The 26,389-nt window shown below is 39.9% G+C and overlaps 1 protein-coding gene across 1 annotated transcript in view; it reads left to right on the plus strand.

Moving 5' to 3' along the window:
* The window catches only part of LOC132610434 (flavanone 3-dioxygenase 3-like), a 30,690-nt gene extending 6,909 nt beyond the window's left edge, over positions 1–23,781 (plus strand). The window contains exons 3-6 of the mRNA XM_060324730.1: positions 6,755–7,064; positions 22,093–22,340; positions 22,444–22,567; positions 23,132–23,781. Of these exons, the coding sequence (XP_060180713.1) occupies positions 6,755–7,064; positions 22,093–22,340; positions 22,444–22,567; positions 23,132–23,638 (1,189 nt within the window). The 3' untranslated portion in view covers positions 23,639–23,781. The remainder of the gene's footprint in view (positions 1–6,754; positions 7,065–22,092; positions 22,341–22,443; positions 22,568–23,131) is intronic.
* Positions 23,782–26,389: the final 2,608 nt, after the last annotated feature.

Here is a 26,389-nt window from a genome sequence, read left to right on the forward strand (position 1 = left end):
TGCTATGACTCTATATAAATTTTGTTAGATTCTAGTGGTGAAAATGATCCCAATCCTAGCCTAAATGGTCCTGGCTACTGATGTGTCCATGCATTTGAACTTATTAAGGACTTGGCTGTAAATGGTTTCTGGTAGCAATGTTCCTTATGATTAGAAAGGGATTGAGGGTAAGCTAAAAATCACATGGCCAGGAAGAGCCTTTTTTAAAGGTGCCTTAAGAGGGGATCAAGGGGAGAACCAAGCACTGTTTGATTCACCACACCTTTCCTTCACATAAAAGGCACCATGGCACTTTCATAAAATCATATGAACTTTACAAATCTCTTAAAATCTCTTAAAATCATATGAACTTTGTTGCCAGAACCTAGAAAACTTGGCTAGAACCAGACACGCATTAATGAATGGTTTAGTAAAACCTGGTAATGAACTTAGGTGCATATGTACATGACTGAACTAGATACAAAAGAAAGAACTTAAAAGAAAACATGAAATCTGATTAGGTAGGGCATTGAAATTGAATCATTAAAGACCATTAAAATCATGTAGATCCTTCTTCTTTTCAAGAAACTCCATCAAAGAGACATGGATGATTTTTTGCATTCTTTCTATGCTATGTATGGAGCCGGCATACTTCTCACCTGATGTTTTCATCTTGTTAAGCCTAACTGGACCTGAAGATCCATCTCTGTGCTATGTTTATGTGTCTAAACCTGACTAAAATTAGTTTCCTTTTTCTTTATATTATACATGTCTGCTCAATCTGCATCTGGCCTTTTGAAAATATGACCTGGGATATACTTTTCTTTTTTACTTAGGCCTTCTTTGGTCTCCTTTATATATGCATGATGTGTCTGTGACTGAACTCTGTATTAGAATCTGTCCATGTTTATACATCTTCATGAAGAGATTGATAGCTCATTTTGCAAAGACCCCTTCTAGTTTATAATGATTCATAGCTTAATGAATATATTTCTGCCCCTTGTGGCAATTGAGTAGTAGTAATGGTGTATAGTGAAGTATTGTCCTTTGTTTCTTGGGAGTATTTTTTCCTATTCCTCTATATCCTTGTTTTGAAAGGCTAGACTGTTCAATGATATTTGGTCCTAAGTGTATCCTTGTGTTTGATTGTGGTAATGTTGAGGATCATTTGGGGTTGGTCTAACCTTCCCCTAGTGCCAGCCATTTCTGGGGTTCGATGAAACCCCTTGAATCTTGTGCGACACTGGGAATAAGGATGGTGACAACCACCCTAATCTCATTCCAAAATACTCAACCCACACATCACAAAAAATGCACTATGAAGAAATATCATGTTAGGACAGTTTGCCTACTTTTATTATTATTATTATTATTATTGTTATTATTATTATTACTATTATTATTATTATTATTATCATATGTGTATACCTTCTATATATATTATGTGAAATTTTATAGGATCTAGTCTAACCAAATTCTTTATTTTTTCTCTCCTTCCCCTCTCTTACTCATCACATGGCCATTTGGGCCAAGGACACAGCCTTCCTATCGGGCCAATGGCCCAATAGGACAATTCTTTCAGACCTCTATTGAGTCCGAGGAAGGGAAGCTAATATGTATATTCACGAAGGCCCAATCATGGGTGAAAATGGTTAAGGGGACTTGGTACACCTCAAGTCATTTCGTTATTATTGCATGATATGTTTTGTTTGTATTTGTATTTGTAAACTCACATTACTATTGGAAACCAAATGGTTAGAACTAGACGTTTTAGGCAAATGGTACTTAAGCCGTTTAGTTGAACCTCAGTCTCCTTCGTGAATTTCCATAGAAAAACCGTCCTGTTTTCTTACTTTTTTTAAAAAAAAAAAGGATTTTTAATAGATGAATCAAATGGGTTTTCGAAAAATAAACTAGATTTTTAGGAAAAGTAGTAGATGTTGGCATGTAAACGCTTTTTCACCAAAATTATTTGCCCTATAGTCCTTGTTTCAGAATTAAAAGGAATACACTACTTTTCATCATAAAACCAGTTGTAAAAATGAGACGTTTTTGTGCAAGTCACGGTTAACTTTTCCTAAACCAAAATGCGGCCCTTTATTTAGAAAAAACTGGTGTTGGCTTGTACTAAGTCCACACAAACAAGAAACTAAATTTTGGGCCCAAGCCCACCAAATTGCTATAAGTCAAGATTTTTTATCAAAGCCAGTCTTGAATACCCCTCCTTCAGAAATGGAATAAATACGATGCATTTTCTGGGCTAGAGCCCATTACATTTCTTCTTTTTTTAAAAAAAAATCGATAACCCCCTTTTCCTCTAAATAGACATAAGTTCATATGATTTAAAAACCCTTTGCTCTCAACAAATATGTTGTTGCCTGTTATTCATTATAAATTAAACCCATTCTTTTACGGCCCAACGCCGAACCAAGCTAGATTTTTAAAACAAATTGCTAAAAACGTTTTCCTTAATAAAAATGGAAACATATTCGGAAATCGCAGAATAATAAGTAAAGCATTTTGGCGTACATATACGATTAACCCGGACCAAGTGTGGATTAAGGCATGAACTGGAAATATATATATATATATATATATATATATATATATATATATATATGTGTGTGTGTGTGTGTGTGTGTGTGTGTGTACATTTTTATTACAAAGTAATCTCCTTCCTTACAAAAACTATTTATCCTCATATATAAAGAGGAAATATATTCATTGGGATATGATAAATTCAACCTAAAAATAAGCCCATATATAAGGGAACTACACTCAATTCTTTCAAGAAACTTGATATGCAATAAAAGGACAGATTTTTATGGGAATTTTACACTAAATAAACAGCTCATGCAAATACCCACACATTGGAATTTGAAGGTCCACCGTATAGTACGGATCCTTAATACTAGGGTGCCTAACACATTCCCTAGGGGATCACCAGAACCCTTACCTAGAACTTTGGATTAAGAAGGATTTTTCACGGTGTATGAATAAACCCTTCAAAACTAGTTTTTCTAATTTTCTAAAAATTAGGTGGCGACTCTTTTAAAACAAAGTCCGAAAGAGCACCAACGAGTTTGAAGTATCTTTTCCGAGCACTAACCTCGCCGGTGAAAATGCGAACCGTTAGACTATACTCCAACTTAAAAGCAGGAAAAGGAACATCTACATGATCTTCAATCAGTTAGTTTTTAATTTTTTTTGTTTTACTTTAATCGGATTTCATCTCCTGAATAAATGGTAATCCCCAATTTGTATAATTACGCATTTATGAAGTTCGCAATTGAATGTTGTAACTTTTTGTTGATTAAATATTTGATTAGTTGATTAATTCTTCTCTAACATGCTTCAATTGGTTGCTGGTGAGCATTAGTTATGCTAAAGAATCAGATCAACGTTGATTGAGTTCATAAATGAGTTTCTCAGGTTAATTAAGATTTATGCTTGTCCAATCTGTCTTCTATTTACGAATTTATAAAGTTCGCAATTGAATGTTGTAACTTTTTGATCAAATGTTTGATTTGTTAATTAATTCTTCTCTAACATGCTTCAATTGGTTGCTGGTGAGCATTAGTTATGCTAAAGAATAGTTTTTCATGTAACTTTGATGTGCAGATATGAAAGATATGTGGCAACTTTTGAAAGTGTTGAGTGATTTATTGAGATATTTGATTAAGGATGAAATATGAAGTATTAGAAGGGATGCTGCCATTTAATTTATGAAAATTCATTTCTTAAACATAAAATAAGTTCTCAACTAATTTGGGTGAAAATTTTGTTTACTTTGAGAGCATCTAATGTGTACAGTACTTTGATTTGCAACTATAACTATAGAGTGTGTAAAGCTGGACAAAGCATAAATATCATGTCTATGTTGTGCATTTTCGGGAGAAATATCCAGTTCTATGCATTTTATATGTATCCTATGTATTATTTTGCTTTATTCAGAAATAGAAAAATGATGAGCTTAAGTAACATATGTAGGAAGTATAGTTGCAAAATTGTAATGAAAGCGCATCAATACTTTCTTAATTAAATACATAAAAGAGGTAAGACCATTCTGAAAAAAACAGAAGCATTTTAGGTATTGACACTTCTTTGAATGAATATTGCAAGGATAATATTTGAATTTTCTTCTAAATTAAAATTTAAATAAGATGTTATGTAAAGAAACTCATGATAAATCCTCCTTTCTACACGGAGTTTATGTACAAAATATCAGAAATAGAAGACTATTTAACAAAAGATATCAGTTGCCAATAATGTTGTAATTTTATTGAAGCAATTTTAGAACTAATTATAGTTGTATGTACTTATTAAGTTAGTCTTTGATGGTAAGAACTTATTCACATTGATTTTTACAATAAATGTTAACTTATAAATTAAAGTGAAAACATGTATAATGTTAACTTAAAAATTAAAATGAAAATGTATATTAATTGTTATAATTTATTGATAAGAGTGCACGTTGAGATATGTGTTATGTATTTATTACGTTGGTGTACATATCAGTGCTGGTAAGCTATTACAGTTTTTGATTTCATAGACTTTTCGTTTTGGGATACATTGCATAAAAAACAAAATTACGATTACAATTTTATTAAATCATTTAGATATTTCTCAAACAAATAATATAACAATTATGCGTAATTAATTTATTTTAATATTGGCCGCACATCGCACGGGTACGAATACTAGTACTTAAAAAATAAGAAATGCATAATTTTAGATTGACAAATTATGTAAATTTAACATTAATAAGATCCTTTTTTATGAAATAATAGAACAAAGCCGATATTTTATTTTTTACTATTTGGGAAAAGAGAGTATTTGATTTTTATTAGTTTGATATGTAACTATAAATAGTAAACACAAAACACTTCCGTAAAATATTTTAAAATTGAATCTAGACAGAAAAAAGTTTAAAGAAAATACACTTGATTTGGAACTATAGGTACTATTTTCATTCATTGATATATGCATATCTGACACCCGTACGATTGGCAGTTGAACACAGCAGGACGCCATCGACGCGTGGCAACCGCGCAACGGATCTCCCGGACCACCGGCCACGGTCAAACGGACATACGACCTCGAAAAACCGGTCATGGAAGAATCGGACCAAATGACGCCCTTCCTTTGCTCCGGCCCAAGCTTTTCCCCGGTTCAGCGTATACCCGGTTTTTACCGTATACAGATAGTCCCCACACTTCCCGGATCGTAGATTTCTCGGAGTGATGGGGAGTGGATGAATCAAGAAATCGTCGACTCCGTTTGTCCGTAGTTATCTTCTCATTTTGGCGGGAACGGTTGCGTCACGTCTTCCTTCCATCGGCCACATGTCATATCCCGAATGGTCCGCTCTGACAACCACCGCACGCACGTCGTTTCAAGTCATTCCTCATTAATTATGGGACACGTGGCGCCTCCCGATTGGCCGGAAACTGTAACCGCCTAAATCCCATAACTATAAAACACCCTCTAACCCTTCATTTTTTCACTTTCAACACCTTTCACCTCTTCAACCCTTTTCCACTTTGCTTTCAATTTTTCACTTCATTTCCTCGTCTTCATCACATCTGTTCACCCTCTATACCATGTTTGTTGCTGATTCATCGCTTACTCTACGTGAAAGGAAGCATCTTTGCTTTTCCCTTACACTAATCTGTTATTGTTTATTGTTGCTTCTCGTTTTCTGACATCCCATATATTGTCTGTTCCCTTATTCCCCTTTGTTTTCTTTAACTCCTCTTTCGAATCCACTCAACTTCTCCTTTTCATATTTTCAAATGTCTGAAACCACTTCCCATGATATTCCCTCAGTTTTGTCTCAAGGAACCGAGGCTGCTTCCCCTTCTAAGGCAAAGGGCTCCTTCGAGCCCACGGCTTCGGATATTATACCGGCCAAAACCAATTTCAACAAAGACTTAGAGGTCGAAAAACCTTCCTCCGTATCCGACAGAGGGTATGACGTGAGACGATACCCCTCCTCCATTACCGAGGATAGGCTTGACCTTGTCCGGTCCGACTGCGGATCGGACAATCGCCCGGTCCGAGTTTTTTCCCCTGGGCCCGATGAGCCAGTCACCGACCATCGGGAGGGTTTTTTATATGTCTATACTTATCCCTTCATTCTCAAGCTCGATCCTCCGGTAGATCCGGTCATTTTGGACATGTGCCGGACCTACGACGTGACCTTGACACAAATTGGTCATATCGTTTGGAGGGTCGTAGCATGCCTCCGGTTGTTAGCCAACAATGCCGAGAAGGAGCTCACGCTGGCCCACCTGATACGCCTATACTCCCCGAGGCTGTTCCAGGGTGGCGTAATAAAACTCGCCAAGCGTAGCCGGAATCCGTTTTTCTCAAAAATGGACGAAGACAGAGACAGGGGCTGGCTGGAGCGATATGTCCGGGTGAGGACCAAGGATATCATTCCGGCCGATTACATGCCTTTCCCGGAGAAGTGGAACAACAAGCGTAAGTCTGAACCCTTAAGTGATTGCTTTTGTACGTTTCATCAAAATTTGATCCCACTTTCTCACCTTTTTTCTTATTCATATCAGCCAATGGGTATATTCCTCCGGTCGTCCGGAACCTGAGCGAATGGGTCACTGCACTTCTCAGCCAACATGTTCACGATAACCGGACGTGGGGCCACCTGTCACGTGGCCGATGGATCGCCCAGAACCATGGTAGTATTTTTGCTTCTTCTTGTGTTCACTGCACATTCTACTATCCGTATTCATTGCGTCTTTTGACTTTTAAGTTTACCCAAAGGCTCTGTGGATCCCAGGCCGGAGTCGGCAGCCGAACCCACAACATCGGCACCCGAGTTTAACTCGACGGGTGCATCTCGTGCCCTTGCTGCTGCTGCTGCCGCCAAGAGGAAAAGGCCCTCGGATAAAGGGCAAAAGTCGAAGAGGAGGGCGAGGAGAGTCACTCGGACCTTACGGGATGAAACAGAGGCCGACATTATTGTTCGGAGAGTCGATGCCGATGCTCCCATGGCTCCTATCCCGAAGGAGGCTGTCGCCGTTCCACCCCTTCTTTCTGCTAGTGCAGGACTTTTGGTTCCGGTTTCTCACACAGGTGCGGAAGAAATTCTTTCCCCGGCTCATCTAAGGTCGATTGATTTCGTCGACATTTCAGGTGAAACTTCTTCCGAGAAAACTCCCCTGCAAAGGACAAGAAGGCCTAGGGAGGCGGCCGCTGCTGAAGTCGGTCAAAGGACTGAGCCGGTCCCGGAGATCGAAGTCCCCATTGACGTTCATCTGACGCCCGAGCATGAGCCTGCTTCAACTACGGAGCCCTCGAGCTTTGCCGAAGATACTGAGACTACTCCAAGTTCCTCTACTCCGGCTCCGAGGCCTGACGAGTTTGACGATATGTTCTTGGGCACCCCTCTGGCTACCGGCGAAGCTGCGGGATTCAGGCATCACCCTATCCCTCGGGCCACAAGGTCAGCCAGCCGGTCCTCCGAATCTGGGGCTTGGGATAGCTTGGTGCGTATTTTTCTGGCCCCAAGCGTGGAGCCGAGGAGAACAAAATCGGTCGTGGTCACCGTCCCCAAGGACTGCTGATAACGTCCAAAATACACTCATCAAAGAGAAAGTGTACACGGTCGTATGCAATATATTTACCCAACTATGAGTCGGGGTCGATCCCACAGGGAACAATATGCTAGGCGATTAAGAAAGTAAGGAACTTTCACCAACTAAGCTAAAGCCAAACGATAAATGATATTTAGGTTTTTTGGAGAAAATTATGACTAATGCGGAAATGTAAACTAACCTAGAAAGCGAGTAAAATGATCAATGGCCACAAGTTTGGATAATAGGAGATTACACTCAAGTAACGATCCAATGTATTTCACGATTTTACAACTAAGAGCGGGTTTATGTTAATAGATAATGATTTCTAAAATCTCATTGAAAGTCTTCCAACCAAATCAATAAATTTCACTCTAAGCTTTTCCAAGCCTTAGAGTGTGATATTAGGCACAATCAATTTAACCTCAAGTAACTATCCTCTTCCGAGCTCAAGTTATTAGATGAGTTTAATGACCCAAATTCTTGTTAACTAATCTTTCCCAACCTAGATTTCCTCTTCCAAGCTCAATCTAAGTAAATGGGTGAGTCCTAGGGTTAGCTACTCCCTTTGGAAACATTCAAGAACGAGATTAATTAAATCAACAAAGACCCACTTCAATAGCAATAAAAATCATTCAATACATAAGCAAAACAAGAGTTTCAATCCAAACTTTAATCAAGAATACTTTCATAAACGAGATTCAAGTTATGGAATAGAAAGCTACACACTTAGATATACAATACAAAGCAAGGAATTGAAGAAATGAATTAAAGGTTTAAGAAATACTCAACCAAATCTTCAAATCTTTAACCCCAAAGTGTGGTGTAAAAACTAGTCTCCAAACTTGATGAAAAACTGCCAAAGATAAATATTACAAACCCTAAAAGAGTATTTATATCATTCCAAAAAACGGAAACAAAATCTGGACCAAAATACCCTCTTGCACAACATGCTGCACCACATGCTATTCGCATGTTCAACATGCTAATCGCATGTGGTGCCAAAACCGTAGCATGTGGTGACAATTTTCTCTGTCACCACATGCTGCACCATATGCTGCGCCATATGCTATACTCTGCGTGTAGCATATGGTGCCAGAAAGTATGAATTTGTTCTATTTTTGCTCTATTTTGGTCCGTTTTGCTCCGTTTTGCTCTCCGGGCATCTTTTCCTACAAAACAACATAAAAACACAAAAAGTAACAACAAAAGTGCTTGAGTCACAAAAGCTTAAGGAATTAGCGTCGAATATCGCGTAATTTCACGACTCATCAACACCCCCAACTTAAAGTCTTTGCTTGTCCTCAAGCAAACTAAAACAAAAATCTCAATGAGGATCCATTTTAAGCACAAAAACATGACTTTGGTTGGTACCAATAATTAGGCTACAAGCATGTGAAGCTTCAACGAAATAGCTCCCTCGTTTCAAAATACAATTTTAAGAATGCATTAGAGATTTAAAACAATCAAGCAACAACACTCAAGCCTCAATAAGTGACTCAAAACCACTAGCTTACTAGATATGCTCAGTTGACTCAACTTTGAATTTTTCAACATCACCAATCTATCGTAATCCATATGCCCTCACAAGAAAGAAAGTCCCAAAATCACAATATTCACAACAATAACACAAGGGACAAATACACAAAGTCACTCACACTCAACAAAGAAATTCTAGTGCTAACAAATATCACACCATAAGCTTGCCCTTATTTTCAACCATCACTAACTCAAGAACATTCAGTTGGAGATCACATAGGGACTTTTTAAGCTTGTAATGTAGGCTTAGGGAAGGGTAGGATAAGTATTTGGGATACAAGTGACTACGCCCTCCTTGAACACTACACATACTTTTTTTCCACTTTCCTCTTCATTTCAAAACATCACTCCTTCCTTTGCATACTAGTTTCCCCAATTATTCAATTATTATTATTTTTATTTTATTTTTGCACAAAAAGTTTGCAACCTTTTTGTATTTTTCAAATTTTCTTCCTTTCTTTTGACTTTTCCACAACACCAACCTTCACCACTCTCAACCAACACTAACACCCCCAACTTAGGCTTTTGGCCTCAAATTCACAATTTCATGTTCACGGAGGGAAAGGTTCAACAGAGAGACTCTTCAACAAAACGGGTAAAGGCTTGTAATGTGGCAACAAAAGAAAAGGTCATAGGCTCAAATGGGGTTACTAGTGATATTATTTATGCAATGGTAGGCTAGAAAGGCTAAAGAGGCTTTTTCAAAAATCATAAAGATAGCCCAAGGTCATCTCTCCAACCAACATAATCAAAATTAGCATTGAACGACTAACCGGGCAAGTTCTAGATGATAACAGTAAACACAAGATTTATTCAACAAACACTCACCACACATGGCATATGAACCAGTCTAGATGGATCAACTAGTGTAATATCTCATAATCCAAAGTAAACACAACTAGTAGGTAAAGAGTCACCAAATGAGCCAAAAGGTTGTCACAAAGATCATTCTTTCCTATGCACCTTGCTTTTTAACTTTCACAAAACAATTTGGAGGGGTATTCGCATTTCAATTTCACATGCAAGAGACTAACTCTACTAGTACCAAACAAGCCAAGAGTTTTCATATTTTTCCTCAAAGAAAATAAAATAATAAGAGTGACTAATCCACAACATGTCAAAAGAACAAGATTTTTAAAATATTTGAGCAAGTTTCAAAATATAATGTGCTAGCACGTGTCACCCCCAACTGTAAACATTGCAGCGTCCTCGCTGCACATAATCTAAACAAAACATTAAAAAAAAAAAAAAAAATTTTACTGGCATGACATGCGACCCCACATACGATTCGCATGTGATGTCACCAATTTTTTTTTAATTTTTTTTTTCTGTCACCATGTGCGACACTACATGCGATTCGCATGTATGACATGCAAATCGCATGTTATGACACCAGAAAATATTTTTTTGCAGCTTTTACTGGTTTTGGGGGCTGTCCGGGTATCCGATATGCTCAAAATAACTTCAAAAATTCTGAAACTTTGCAGATTAGTCAAAAAACATAGACTAAACTATTCTAAAAAATAAAATTTCAAAAACGATTTAAAATTTTTAAAACGATGGGTTGCCTCCCACCAAGCGCTTAAGTTAACGTCGCGGCACGACAGTTACCTTTACCGCTTTTCCTTCCATTTGGAAGATATGAATTGGGCACCCAACTTGGACTCAAGTTTGTGACCACGAGCGGTGGGGGGTGGTAAGTAGATGAACAAGCCAAACGTTAATTTCTTCATTTTGCACTTCTTGGCTTTCAAATGAGGAATGTCATTTTGCCTTCTTACTCTTTCGAATTGCAAGATGTAAGGCACTTGTCTTTCTTCTTCACCATCCAACATGGATGTATGTGGCTCAATTCCCATATTACCATACAAATCCAATGTTGAAAAATGCTTGGAATGAGACTTCAACCTCCCAATTTGTAATTTTTTTCGGATTTTGACATTCTCATTTTCCCCCAAACTAGAGTCAACTTCCACCATTTTTCTCAAGACAACTGTTGACTCTAATTTATTTTCTTCTTTGGCATCTATAATGAAAATGGATTCGTTTGGAGGATTTTTAATTCTTGATTCTTTCTTTTCATGATTGGCCTCCAACATGGGTATTCTCTCCTCATATTGAGCATTTGAGAATTCTTCTTGATTTTGTTCAAATGCCCACGGAAGATTTTTGTATTCATTCATCAAGTCATTTTGGAGACTAGTTTCCAAGTACTCCTCCAAGGCTTTTTGCTTTTCATTTCCTCCTTCAAGTAGGCATTCCATCATGAGCTTGAACTCTCCATTTTGTCCATTCTCAACTTCTTCCACTTCCATTTCCCTATCATTGTCATAACAAAAAGTAGAATCGTCATAGTGGGGGTTCGGGGAAGGGAACGATACATAAGAACAATTAGCCCAATGGCCATTTTGACCACCACATCTATCACATATGCTCCACTTATGGATTCGAGATTGTGCGCACAATCCTCCCCCGGGAGACTTTAAATAATTTTGCCAAGAGTGGGGTCCTCCACAATAGGGACAAGGGTCATCAAAGTATGAACAACTTCCATCCGACCCATTTTCATGGAATGATGCCATATATATATTTTTTTTTTATATAAGAATAAAATCAAGCAAAGAAAACAACTACACTAATATTTACGAATTTGGACCAAAGCAAGCAAGCTTAAATCCCAAACTAACTCAAATACGCCAAATTGTTCCCCGGCAGCGGCGCCATTTTTGATAACGTCCAAAATACACTCCTCAAAGAGAAAGTGTACACGGTCGTATGCAATATATTTACCCAACTATGAGTCGGGGTCGATCCCACAGGGAACAATATGCTAGGCGATTAAGAAAGTAAGGAACTTTCACCAACTAAGCTAAAGCCAAACGATAAATGATATTTAGGTTTTTTGGAGAAAATTATGACTAATGCGGAAATGTAAACTAACCTAGAAAGCGAGTAAAATGATCAATGGCCACAAGTTTGGATAATAGGAGATTACACTCAAGTAACAATCCAATGTATTTCACGATTTTACAACTAAGAGCGGGTTTATGTTAATAGATAATGATTTCTAAAATCTCATTGAAAGTCTTCCAACCAAATCAATGAATTTCACTCTAAGCTTTTCCAAGCCTTAGAGTGTGATATTAGGCACAATCAATTTAACCTCAAGTAACTATCCTCTTCCGAGCTCAAGTTATTAGATGAGTTTAATGACCCAAATTCTTGTTAACTAATCTTTCCCAACCTAGATTTCCTCTTCCAAGCTCAATCTAAGTAAATGGGTGAGTCCTAGGGTTAGCTACTCCCTTTGGAAACATTCAAGAACAAGATTAATTAAATCAACAAAGACCCACTTCAATAGCAATAAAAATCATTCAATACATAAGCAAAACAAGAGTTTCAATCCAAACTTTAATCAAGAATACTTTCATAAACGAGATTCAAGTTATGGAATAGAAAGCTACACACTTAGATATACAATACAAAGCAAGGAATTAAAGAAATGAATTAAAGGTTTAAGAAATACTCAACCAAATCTTCAAATCTTTAACCCCAAAGTGTGGTGTAAAAACTAGTCTCCAAACTTGATGAAAAACTGTCAAAGATAAATATTACAAACCCTAAAAGAGTATTTATATCATTTCAAAAAACGGAAACAAAATCTGGACCAAAATACCCTCTTGCACAACATGCTGCACCACATGCTATTCGCATGTTCAACATGCTAATCGCATGTGGTGCCAAAACCGTAGCATGTGGTGACAATTTTCTCTGTCACCACATGCTGCACCATATGTTGCTCGCATGTTGCACATGCTGCGCCATATGCTATACTCTGCGTGTAGCATATGGTGCCAGAAAGTATGAATTTGTTCTATTTTTGCTCTATTTTGGTCCGTTTTGCTCTCCGGGCATATTTTCCTACAAAACAACATAAAAACACAAAAAGTAACAAGAAAAGTGATTAAGGAGTCACAAAAGCTTAAGGAATTAGCGTCGAATATCGCGTAATTTCACGACTCATCAACTGCAGCTTCCTTTCTCGCCCGGTGGGCGTGGCAAGATATCTGAGGCCTCTTGTCATAGATTCGGACAAGCGGAAGATGACCGGGGTCTCTTGGCAATGCCTCATTAACGAGGGTATGTATGCGGGCAACCGGGTAAGATTTTTAGCCATCTCTGCACATCTTCACTGGGAATTTTAACCTTGTTTCGTTCAAGTTTTTAACTTGCTTTCTTTTGCAGAGTGTGGTGCTCGTCAACGAAGCTTTCGTTCGCGCCCAGTATAAGATGGACGATCTTAAGGGCCAACTGGATGCCCAGGGCCAGGAAACGGAGAAATATCTGCACCTTCTTCAGGAGAAGGAGGAGGAGTTGAACCGAGCAGTCGCTCTTTCCAATCTTCAGCCCGAGCTTGACTCAGCGAAGGCCGAGAATCGTCAGCTGAGGAGTGAACTGGCCGCGATGGCCGAATACAATCGGAGTCTCGAAGTTGAGAAGATCGGCCTTAGCCGGGATAATGCTCAAATTTCCTCGAGGCTTAGCGAGCTTGAAACCACCTTCTCCTAACTCCGGGAGGAGCTGGATTTGGTGAAGTCGGATGTTGCGAGCTTGGCCCAGAGGAATCGGCTGCTTGAATCTGAGAGTGCCCGATATCAAGAGTGTGCAAGGGTGTTCGAAGAGAAAACGGAGAGCAGGGCCCAGATGTGTGATGATCTGAAGAACAAGCTTAAGGAAACGGCCGATGCAAATGACACTCTCCAGGCTGAGCTTCAATCGGCCATCCAAATGCACAATGTTCTTGGAGAGCTCGGGATGCTCTAGCGGCGAAGTTAGCCCAGGCCAAGGCTGATTTGGACGAAGCTTGGAAGAGCGTGGAAGCCGCCGAGGCTCAGGCTACTATTGTTGCTGAGTACGAGAAATGGAAATCTCGGAGGATCACTCTTGAGCAAGCCGAGCATGGCTTTACTAATCTTCCAGCCCTTATTGCCGAGGCTAAAAGGATCGAGGGAGAGGCTAAGGATGCTCTTGGTTCTGACTCCGATGACTCTGAGCGGACAATGTCCGAACGTTCTGGCTCCAGCCATTCCGGGTAGATTAGGGCCTGTACTTGGATTTTATCTTTATTTTATTTTTTGCCTTTGTTGGACTTTGGTTTTTTGATGTAAAAAACACCCCTTGTATAAATGAAAAATGCATCTCTCTTGTTTCTTCGATTGAATGTTCGCTATAATTTCTGCCCGAATTGTTGGTCCGTTTTAAGGACAAGCCGACTCGTAGTCATTTAGTTCACTGTGCCCATAGGACTTACCTAATGCTTTGTGAATTCAGACGCCTCCGAATCACGATAGGCATTTCCTTAGGGCAGGTATTTTTCGGCAATATTTTAGGGTCGGTATTCCTTCGGGCAGCCGAATCTCAGCCTTGGCTGAATTTTGACGTAACAGTCCCCGTTTGGGGAGGTTAGAAAATTTCGGCTCGGATCGTTGTGACCTCGTTGCCTTAGTCGAATTTCGACCATAGTGCCCGGTATAAGGTGTGTAAATGAAGTAGTGCCGAAATACGACGGTTATCACCAGGGTAAAGTCTTTTAAAAGGAAGTTAACCGAGATATTGCTATCCAAACATTCGATAATTTTGCATTGCAAAGTGTTTGTATACATGAGAATATTGTTTCCTTCTGCTTTTGCCGTAGCAAGTACTAAATGGACACGATTCATTTTGATCGTTTGGTCCTTACACCGAAACCTATAGCAGAAGGTCCGGCCTTGCTTTTACCGTAGCAAACACTCGGGGGACACGATTCATTTTGATCTTTTGGTCCTTACATCGGAACCTAACATTTTTGGCCCGGTGCTATTTGTTGAGGGTGGCCTCCGGAGTGGGTGTGATAGTCCCCTAGCTCTTGGCCGAGCTGCAAGAACGGGTGAGTGCTATTAAGTCCCCATTCGTTGGGTGTGACCCCGAGAGTCCAGACGTTTGTCCTTTATATTTGTCAGGTAACACGTTGTACCTGTTGCCTCATTAAAAACCTTGTCGGAAAACCCATTTTGGGATAAAACCGTACTAAGGAAAAGAGTGCAACACGTGTTTTCAGATTTAGATTCTTTTCTTTGCCTGGTACTCGGCTTCCTACAAAAAAGAAAGGTCAAAAATAGAGAAACATGGGGTATTTTTACCTCAGCAGTAGTATCTTTTCAGATGAGCCACGTTCCAGTTATTGCGCAGCCGTTGCCCATCCATGGACTCCAGCTGGTACGATCCTTTACCTGTTACCTCGGTTATCCTGTAAGGTCCTTCTCAGTTTGGACCCAGTTTTTCTTTCGTTGGGATTCTTGGTGTTCAAGGTAACTTTTCGGAGCACCAAGTCCCCTACTTGGAAATAACGAAAATTGGCTCTCCAATTGTAGTACCTCTCCACCCTTTGTTTCTGGGCTGCAATACGGACCAACGCATTTTCGCGAAGCTCGTCCGTGAGGTCGAGTCTTACGGCCATGGCCTCCTCGTTTGACTCCTCGGTCGTATATCGGAACCGGAGGGTAGGTTCACCAATTTCTACGGGGATAAGAGCTTCAACCTCATAGACCAACGAGAAAGGAGTTTCCCCAGTGCTCGATTTCGACGTGGTTCTGTAAGCCCACAATACCTCCGGTAATATTTCTCTCCAATGATGCTTTGATGCTTCAAGTCTTTTCCTCAGGTTTTGGATTATTGTCTTGTTCGTGGATTCCGCCTGTCCGTTTGCACATGGGTGATACGAAGTTGATACAATTTTCTTTATCTTCAGCCCTTCGAGGAATTTGTTGACTTTGCCACCCACAAACTGGGGCCCGTTATCACAAGTTATCTCGGCGGGGATGCCGAAGCGACAGATGATGTGATCCCATATGAAGTCAATGACCTCCTTTTCTCTGATTTTTTCAAAGGCCTGTGCTTCAACCCATTTGGAGAAATAATCAGTCATAAACAAAATAAAACGGGCTTTACCTCGTGCCCATGGCAATGGACCGACGATGTCCATTCCCCACTTCATGAAAGGCCAGGGTGAAACCACCGAATGCAACAACTCCCCGGACTGATGAATCATCGGAGCATGCCTCTGACACCGGTCGCATTTACGGATAAAATTCTTCGAGTCTTCCTCCATCCGGTTCCAATAATAACCGGCCCTGATAATCTTTCGGACCAAAGCATCAGCACCGGAGTGATTGTCGCAGGTTCTTTCGTGTACCTCTCTCATTACATACTCCGTCTTTCCGGGACCCAAACATTTGGCCAGGGGTCCGAAGAAAGACCGCCGATACAATTGGCCGTCTACCAGGCAGAAACGCGCTGCTTTGGTCCTTAATGACCGTGATTCTTTTGGGTCATTCGGGAGCTTCCCATCACGCAAGTAGTCAGTGTACTTGTTGCGCCAATCCCAAGTTAAACCCATTGTGTTTACTTCGGTGTGTCCGCTTTCTATTGACGTGTTTAACAAGTGGACCGTTTCCCCGGGGTTGATTTCCTCCTCTTCGACCGAGGATCCCAAATTTGCTAATGCATCGGCCTCGCTGTTCTGCTCCCTCAGTATGTGCTGCATAGTCCATTCTTCAAATCGATGTAGTATCACTTGGGTTTTTTCAAGGTATCTCTACATCTGTTCGTCCTTGACCTCGAAGACGCCGTTCACCTAGTTTACGACCAAAAGCGAATCGCACTTTGCCTCGATTTTTTCGGCCCCCATACTTCGGGCCAATTCCAAACCTGCAATCATAGCCTCATACCCGGCTTCATTGTTAGTCAATTTAACAGTTCTAATGGACTGTCGAATGGTATCCCCGGCCGGGGTTCTAAGGACGATCCATAGCCCGGAACTTTTGAGGTTCGAGACCCCGTCCGTATGTAGAGACCAAATGCCTGAGGCCTTTCCCGAGGTCAGCAGAAGCTCTTTCTCGACCTCGGGGACCATAGCCGGGGTAAAATCTGCCACGAAGTCGGCCAAGATCTGGGATTTCATGGCCTTTCGAGGCTTGTACTCGATATCATACCCGCTAATTTCTACAGCCTATTTAGTTAATCTACCTGATAATTCCGGTTTATGCATGATGTTTTTCAGAGGGTAAGTATTTACTACATATATTGGATGGCATTGAAAGTAGAGCTTGAGCTTTCTGGAAGCGCTTACCAATGCCAATGTCAATTTTTCCAAATGGGGATAACGGGTCTCCATATCCCCCAAAGTTCTACTCACGTAATAGATAGGGAATTGTGTACTTGATTCTTCTCGGACCAAAATGCCACTTACCGCTACCTCGGAGACAGCAAGGTAGAGAAAGAGCGGCTCGTCCGCCTTCGGTGTGTGCAGCAGCGGGGGGCTAGACAAGTACCTCTTCAATTATTGCAAAGCTTCTTGGCACTCCGGTGTCCAAGCGAATTCGTTCTTCTTCCTTAGTAAGGAGAAGAAACGGTGACTCTTGTCCAAAGACCTCGATATGAAGCGACTCAACGCCGCTATCCTTCCAGTGAGCCTCTGTACCCCTTTGACGCTATTCACTACTTCGATATCCTCGATGGCCTTGATTTTGTCCGGGTTGATTTCAATACCCCGGTTCGACACCATGAAACCCAAATATTTACCGGACCGGACACCGAAGGTGAATTTTTCCGGGTTAAGCTTCATGTTATACTTGCGGAGCACATCGAAGGTTTCCTGCAAATGCTTCAAATGGTCCTCTGTTTCCAGGGACTTAACAACTATATCGTCAATATAAACTTCTATTGTTTTTCCTATTTGTTCTTCGAACATCCTATTAACTAGGCGTTGGTAAGTTGCACCGGCATTTTTTAGGCCAAAAGGCATTACATTATAACAGTAAGTCCCGTACCGGGTAATGAAGGATGTTTTCTCTTGATCCTCCGGGTGCATCCGAATTTGGTTATACCCGGAGTAAGCATCGAGAAAACTTAACATCTCATGCCCGGCCGTAGCATCGATCATTCTGTCGATGTGAGGTAATGGAAATGAATCCTTCGGGCATGCTTTATTTAAATCCTTGTAATCAACACACATTCGAAATTTATTACCTTTCTTGGGCACCACTACCACATTAGCAAGCCAATCCGGGTACTTTACCTCCCGGATAGAACCTATTTTTAAAATCTTTGTTACCTCGTCTTTTACGAAGGCGTGTTTTGCTTCCGCCATGGGCCTTCTTTTCTGCTTCACCGGGGAAAACTTCCCGTCCAAGCTGAGCTTGTGAGTTGCTACTTCCGGTGATATACCTGTCATGTCTATATGGGACCATGCGAAGCAATCTGCGTTAGCTCGAAGAAATTCAATTAGCTTGCTCCTGAGCTCCAAGGTAAGCCCCGTGCCCAGGTATACCTTTCTGTCCGGTAGGTACTCGAACAGGATGATCTGCTCCAGCTCCTGTACAGTTGACTTGGTTGCATCCGAGTCATCCAGCATGGCGAACGATCTGGGTATCTCGAAATCATCCTCTTCATGACCCGGATCTGACCCGGTGTGCTTTGATTGCTATTTGGTGTCCTCTCCTCCGGTTACATCTCCTTTCTTCTGAACCGATTCTTTGGGCCGAGGTGATGCTTCCTCTACTGCGAACATCTCCCTTGCAGCGGGTTGTTCACCTCGAATGGTTTTTATCCCTTCCGGGGTGGGGAACTTCAGCAGCTGATGCAATGTTGAGGGCACGGCCCTCATGCTATGTATCCAGGGTCTGCCCAGTAATGCGTTATACTTCATGTCCCCTTCGATCATGTAGAACACCATTTGTTGAATGGTGCCATCGATGTTCACATGCAATGAGATCTCCGTCTTTGTGGTTTCGCTCGCCATGTTGAACCCGCTGAGTACCCGGGCTACCGATACGATCTGATCGAGCAGCCCTAGTTGTTCGACCACTCTCCACCGGATAATGTTGGCCGAGCTACCTGGGTCAATGAAAATACGATTAACCTTAGTTTTAAAGATAAGTACAGAAATTACCAATGCATCATTGTGTGGCTGAATGATGCCCTCTGCGTCCTCGTTGCTGAAGGAGATAGAACCCTCGGGTAAATGATCTCGGATGCGCTTTTCACGAACAATAGAAACCTTGGCCTGTTTCATTACCGGCCCTCGAGGGGCATCGATACCCCCAACTATCATGTTGATTGTATGCTGGGGTTCTACCGGCTCGGCCCTTCGATGAGCCTCCCTTTCCTTGTAGTGACTTTTGGCTCGTTCACTCAGCAGCTCTCGGAGATGACCGTTCTTCAGTAATTGGGCTACCTCCTCTCTCAACTGGCGATAATCCTCGGTTCTGTGACCATGGGTTCCATGGTATTCACACACCATGCTCGGGTCCCGTTGGCCCGGATCCGACCTTAGAGGTCTCGGCCATCTTACATCCGGGACACGACTGATGGCCGAGATGAGACCCGAGGTACTGACGTTGAAGTTGTACTCCGATATCTTTGGTGAGTCTTTGTTGCCGGCAGAGCTTCTGGCATCGCTCCTGAATGAGAGACCCCGGCTGTTCGATGGGCGCTCGACCCGTTTACTACCCCGATCCGAGAAACAACTTGGGCTCACCCTTGATTTTTCCAACCTGAAACTTTACTTCTCTGAATGGGAGTATGGCCGATACCTTTCCTTCGACGATTCGGCCTTTGTTCCGTAACCCTTCCTTGGTCTCTCAAAAAGTTTACTCACATTTATTGGCCCCGGGGGGAGCTCGAATTGATCATCCTCCACCCGAATCTTCGACTCATATCTGTTACGGACATCAGCCCATGTCATAGCCTCGTATTCCAGCAGGCTTTCTTTCAATTTGAACGAAGCTGTTGAACTTTGAACATTGAGCCCCTTTGTGAAAACTTGTGTGGCCCATTCTTCTAGAACCAGGGGGAGTTCCATCTGTTCCCTTTGGAACCGGTTGACGAACTTACGCAGTAACTCATCGTCTCTTTGGGTTATACGAAAAATGTCAGCCTTACGGGCCTGCACCCTTTTGGCACCGGCGTGAACTTTGATGAAGGCATCAACGAGCATTTCGAAAGAAGTGATCGAATGTTCGGGAAAATGGTCGTACCATGTCAATGCTCCTTTTGACAAGGTTTCCCCGAACTTTTTCAGTAATACCGATTCAATTTTGTCCTCCTCCATATCATTGCCTTTTATGGCGCATGTGTATGAGGTCACGTGTTCGTGCGGGTCCGTTATGCCGTCATATTTCTGGATATTCAGCATTTTAAACCTCTTCGGGATTAATTTCGGGGCCGCACTCGGAGGAAAAGGCCTTTGGATGTACCTCTTCGAATCCGGCCCTTTCAGTAAAGGCGGAGCCCCCGGTATTTGATCCACCCGAGAGTTGTATGTTTCGACCCTCTTTTCGGTCGAGTCTACCCGCTTTGCCAAAGTCTCGAGCATTTTCAGAACCTCGGTGGAAGAGCCAGCTCCGGATCCATTGCTCTCGATAACGCGTGCCTCCTCCCTTCTAGGTTCAGCAGCACCGCTCGTTTTTTCCGGGGTCGTTGTATCCCCTCTGTTTTGCAACTGGGCTATTGCGATTCCCTGTTCGGCAATCGCCGCTCTCTTCTCCTGCAACATTTCAAAAATTAAACGTAAGTCAATATTATCATTAGGTGTTCCGGGTTCTTTCCGGTCCTGTGCCGGGGACAAAGTAACAGAATTGTGGGTATTTAGAGGATCAGTGGCCGGTAAGGTGGCATTCTCCTGGTCCACGGTGTTTTGCCGGTTGAGGCCCTCCCTCGAATTAACAAGGTTAGGATCAGCGGGGTTTGGTGGTCCTCGTGGACCGCTTCCTTCGTTTTCGGCCACGATTTCGTTGTTGTTGACGTGACCAGATTGCCCACTGTCAGCCGTTTAGTCCGTTTTTTCAGACACAAACAGAAGGTATTTTTTATTTAGACGGGTAAGGTAGAGATCAAGATAAAAGACACTATTATCCTAGCCCCACGGTGGGCGCCAAACTGTTTACCCCGAATTTGGATAATCAATTAAAATTATAAGTGAGGTATAGGATATGTGGCTATATCTTGTGCTTATTTGATAAAGAGAAGAAATATATGAATATGCTATAAAGGAGCAATTGATGATCAATGGTTTGCTATGTACTCGTGTATCTATTAATACATAAACGGTATTTGATTTAGGAAACGTGAGAATTAAGCACAATAAATGTGGATCGAATCTGATATATTGAGAGAGAGATTTGTATATTTTGCTATTACAAGAGCTTTTGGTAATGTAGAAGTCAACCCTCTAAAAGGAGGCCAATGCCCCTTATTTATAGTGCTGCCCCATGGGGTTCTGAGTTGGATTAGGTTGGCTTAGGTAGACCGTACGGTCTGACACCCGTACGATTGGCAGTTGAACACAGCAGGACGCCATCGACGCGTGGCAACCGCGCAACGGATCTCCCGGACCACCGGCCACGGTCAAACGGACATACGGCCTCGAACAACCGGTCATGGAAGAATCGGACCAAATGACGCCCTTCCTTTGCTCCGGCCCAAGCTTTTCCCCGGTTCAGCGTATACCCAGTTTTTACCGTATACAAAAATGGTTGCAAATATTTTGCGCTAGTGTTCTAGGCTTAATTTGTCTCATCTATAGATGTTCTCTCTTCCCTTCTATTATTTCTTTGTTGCGAGTAGTGTCTTCGATTTTACCTACGAATTTATGTTATATATAATGATATAGTGTAAAAATATTACGTTATTATGTCAGTCTTATCAAATTACCAATTAATGTTTATCAAAAGATTCATCTGTAATTACCTAATAAGTGACTTGATTGCATAACGATATTTTGCAGTATAGTTAGGGCATAGAACTTAAAAACTTTTTTAGCAACATAATAGAAAACGAAATTATTGCTTCTACAATTCAATCTAGACGCAAAATAGTAAATTACTCCTATTCCATATATGTAATTAAATCTATATATACGTAAAACACTCTTTTGCAGGTAGTTAACCATGGCATCCCACAATCAGTTATGAAAGATGCGTTAGATGCTGCAAGTGAGTTTTTCGATGTACCAAATGAAGAGAAGAAAATACTATTCTCCACAAATGTTCATGCACCCGTAAGGTATGGTACTAGTATGAATCAATCCAAAGACAAAGTCTACTTTTGGAGGGACTTCCTCAAGCACTACTCTAATCCAATTGCCTCTTTTATCGACATGTGGCCATCAAATCCCACAACTTACAGGTAAGGCTTAATTAATGCACTTTAGTAGTAATAATTAGTGTTTATCCTTGCTACAATTACAATGCTATTTTGAAGTGCCTAACATAGCTTAATTTTCACGCAGGATAAAGATGGGGAACTATGCAAAAGCAGTACAAAAATTGTACCAACAGTTAATGAAAGTAGTATGTGATGGCTTAGGACTAGCCCCAGATTACTTAGATGAAGAAATTGCACAAGGCTCTCAGGTCAGTAACGAATGCATAGTTTAAGGAATGATCACTTCAATAGAACACAATTTTTTATTTAAACCAGGGGCAGAGCCGGGTAGTTCTAGTAACTCTCACTGAAACCTTGGTAAATGTTATTTTTAATACTCTCTCGGTTTCAATTTGTTTGTTTTACTTTCCTTTTTAATCTGTTTAAAGAAAAAAAAGGTTTTTTTTCCTAATTGGCAGTATTTTAATTTTAACATTCCACATGGCATTTTTAAAATCACAAGCTTAGAGAGTATTTTGGTACATTATACATATCTTTAATTTAAGACATCAAGATTCAAAAATCCTCTTCAATTTTTTAAACTCTGTGTCTAGTCAAACTAAGACAAACAAATTGAAATGGAGGGAATATTACAAATAATCAATCTAGAATCCAGTAAACAAAAGGAATTGTTATCTAGAACTCATGAACATAAAAAATATTCTGGCTCCGCCTCTGATTTAAAACACTGATGTGTGTGTAACAACTCTTGAAATTAGTAAAAGTATTAACTGTGGTAAGTTTTGAACTCATCTTGGATCCATGTGTCTCAGGTCGCGGCAATTAACTGCTATCCAGCATGCCCAGAACCAGATCTTACACATGGATTGCCACCACACACATATTTTGGACTTTTAAGTATCATCCTTCAGAATCATGAGGGCCTACAAATAATGGACAAAAATGAAAAGTGGCATTCAGTTCCATTAATTAAAGGAGCCCTGATTGTTCACCTAGGAGATCAAATGGAAGTGTTAAGCAATGGTCGATATAAAAGTGTTGTTCACAGAGCAACAGTTAACACAGAGAAACAACGTCTTTCAATTGCAAGCATTCATAGTCTTGCATTAAACAAGAAAATTGGACCTGCACCAGAGCTTGTTGATGAAAAACATGTCTTGAGTTATAGACAAGGAAGCTTTAGTGATTTTCTTGATCATATTACTGGGGAAGATATCACGCAAAAGAAATACATAGACAAATTGAAAATAAAATCCATGAATATTCTGGTCTGGTCCCATGCAGAAGATAAGAGTATTTCTGGCAAGAAATATAGATGACGTTTATTTTTAAGAGTTTTTCAGTAGTATAAGGTAGCATCACTCTTTACTTCACTCACCACTAGTTCCTATGTTAGAAGTTTCTAGATCTTTATCGTTTTGCTTGTCACAACTCACAACTCACACACACAGGTATTTTTGGATTTTTCCCACTAGACATCTTCCTGTGTACAAAGATCTACATTAATTGCAATAAAGCTACTATAGTTTTGTTTGGTTAAACATTCAAACTTTATTTATGGTAAAAGTAAATTTTATCGTAGTTACTTTTCGAAAAACAATTTTAGATAGCTCTCTGTTTTAATTTATTTATCTTTCTTTCTTTTTTCTGGTAGAATCTCACATTCTATGTTTAGTATTTTTACACTCAACATCCTACATGACATATTTAAGGCTATAAGATTCAAACGATATTTTGATATATTATATCTTTCACATTCTTAATTTAAGACAACGACATGCAACAGTCTTCTTTATTTTTCTTAAACTCAGTACCAAGTCAAATTAAGAGAAAACAAAGTCGAGACAGAAGGAGTACTTGTTTATGGTTAGCTAGTCAATTTAAAATACGAAAAAGGCTCAAATATGCCATTGAACTATCGAAAATAGCTCGTTTATGCCACTCGTCAATAGTTTGGCTCATTTATGCCATCGAACTATTGGGAATGACTCATTTATGTCACTCATCAATAGTTTGGCTCATTTATGCCATCTCCCGTTACCAAATTGACTCATCCATGCCATTTTTCATTGACGTCGGTTTTAAAATACCAGATATGAAACGTGGCCTCTAATTAGAGGCAGTGGCGGAGCCATAGTGTCGAAGACGGGTTCGGCCGAACCCACAAGCTTTTGTTCAAACCTTATATTTGCTTTAAGAAATTTGTGCAATATGTATAAATTAGTAATTTAGAACCAGTAACTTAAAAATTTGCATTCGGAACCCACAAACCTCAAATTCTAGCTCCGCCTATGATCAGAGGTCTACGTTGTTTACACTACTAAAAAACTGCTAAAAATCGACGGATCAAAAACCGACGCACGGGGTCGTTTCAAAAAACCGACGAAAAACCGACTCACAGAGTCGGTTTTTTGTATTTTTAATTATTTTAAATTATTTTAATCAGAAAACCGACGGACAACGTCGGTTTTTTTGGCAGAATTTTGAAAATATAATTCCGCCAAAATAAACCGACGTCCCATGTCGGTTTAATTAAAAATAAATTAATATAAAACCGACGTCGTACGTCGGTTTTATTTTAAAAAATATTATAAATAATATACAATTCATTTTGTTTTTTAAAAAAATAATAAACAATTTTTTTTGAAGAAACCGACGGACAGTGTCGGTTTCGTTTTTTTTTTTAATTTTTGGGGTCAAAATCCGATCAAATGTGCAGAAAAAACCGACGGACAGAGTCGGTTTTGTCCGTCGGTTTTTCCTATAAATTGGCAGCAGCGGGATTCTTTCCCATTTCAGCTATCCCTCTTCAAAATTAAACCCCACTCTCCCCAAACCCTACCCGCCGCCCCCCTCCCCTCCGCCCGACGCCGCCTCCCATTTCGCCGCCGCCCAACGCCGCTGCTTGCGCAGCCCCTTCCCCCCTACCCCAAACCCATTTTGAAGGTTAGTTTCTCTTAAATTAGGGCATTTAAAATTCTTTTAATCTTAGTTTTATTTGTAGATTTTAGGCCTAATGCTCGTCTATTTAGCTTTGTTAAACATCATTCGCAACGTTATTAATGTTGAATTTGTGGGGAAAAAAATGTAAACTTTATTTGCCTAGTTTAATTTACTTGTCATTTTTTTTTTTTGGGTTGAGATTGTGCTATATTTCATATTACTTGTCAATGTATTTGTGTTAGCTTAGTTATCATTCTTTGTAATATTGTTGATGTTGAATATGTGCAAAAATATATACTTTAATTATTTGACTAGTTTTTTTTTTTTTGTTGGATTGTGCTTTTTGTTAGAATTCCATAAGTTATTAGAATTGTTATTGATCATTCTAAATTAGAATTGATTGAGATTGTGCTTTTCAAAGTTAGAATTGTTAAGTTATAGTATTTCTATAACCTCAATACTAAAATGTAGATTTTATTTCTCTAGATTTACTTTTCAATTTTTAGAATTGGTTGGAATTGTGCTTTTGAAATTAAGTTAGAATTATTAAGTTATGTTAGAATTATTAAGTTATAGTATATCTATAACCTCAAAACTAAAATGTAGACTTTATTTGACTAGATTTACTTTTCAATTTTTAGAATTAAAGTTAGAATCCATAAGTTATTAAAGTTAGAATTGTTATTGAGAATTCAAAGTTAGAATTAGTTGGGATTGTGCTTTTCAAAATTATATTAAAGTTAGAATTTATAAATTATTAAAGTTAGAATTTATAAATTATTAAAGTTAGAATTGTTATTGAGAATCCAAAGTTAGAAATGGTTGGGATTGTGTTTTCTTAAGTTATATTTTAAGTCAGAATTCTTAAGTTATAATATATTTCTATAACCTCAATAATTTGTGGGTATATTTTTGTAGATGAATCGTATGTGGATGTATAATATGAATAATAGTAATCGTGTGGGTGTACATGATGAATTTGTTGAAGGTGTTGATGGGTTTATCACACATGCAATGACACTTTACCCTTTTCAAAATGAAGGGGTAATTAGGTGTCCTTGTTCTCATTGCCGGTGTATGAAGTATTTGAAACCGGAAGCGGTTAGGGTTCATTTATATAGTCGTGG

This window comes from Lycium barbarum, chromosome 1, assembly GCF_019175385.1.
Source record: "Lycium barbarum isolate Lr01 chromosome 1, ASM1917538v2, whole genome shotgun sequence".
Lineage (NCBI taxonomy): Eukaryota > Viridiplantae > Streptophyta > Magnoliopsida > Solanales > Solanaceae > Lycium > Lycium barbarum.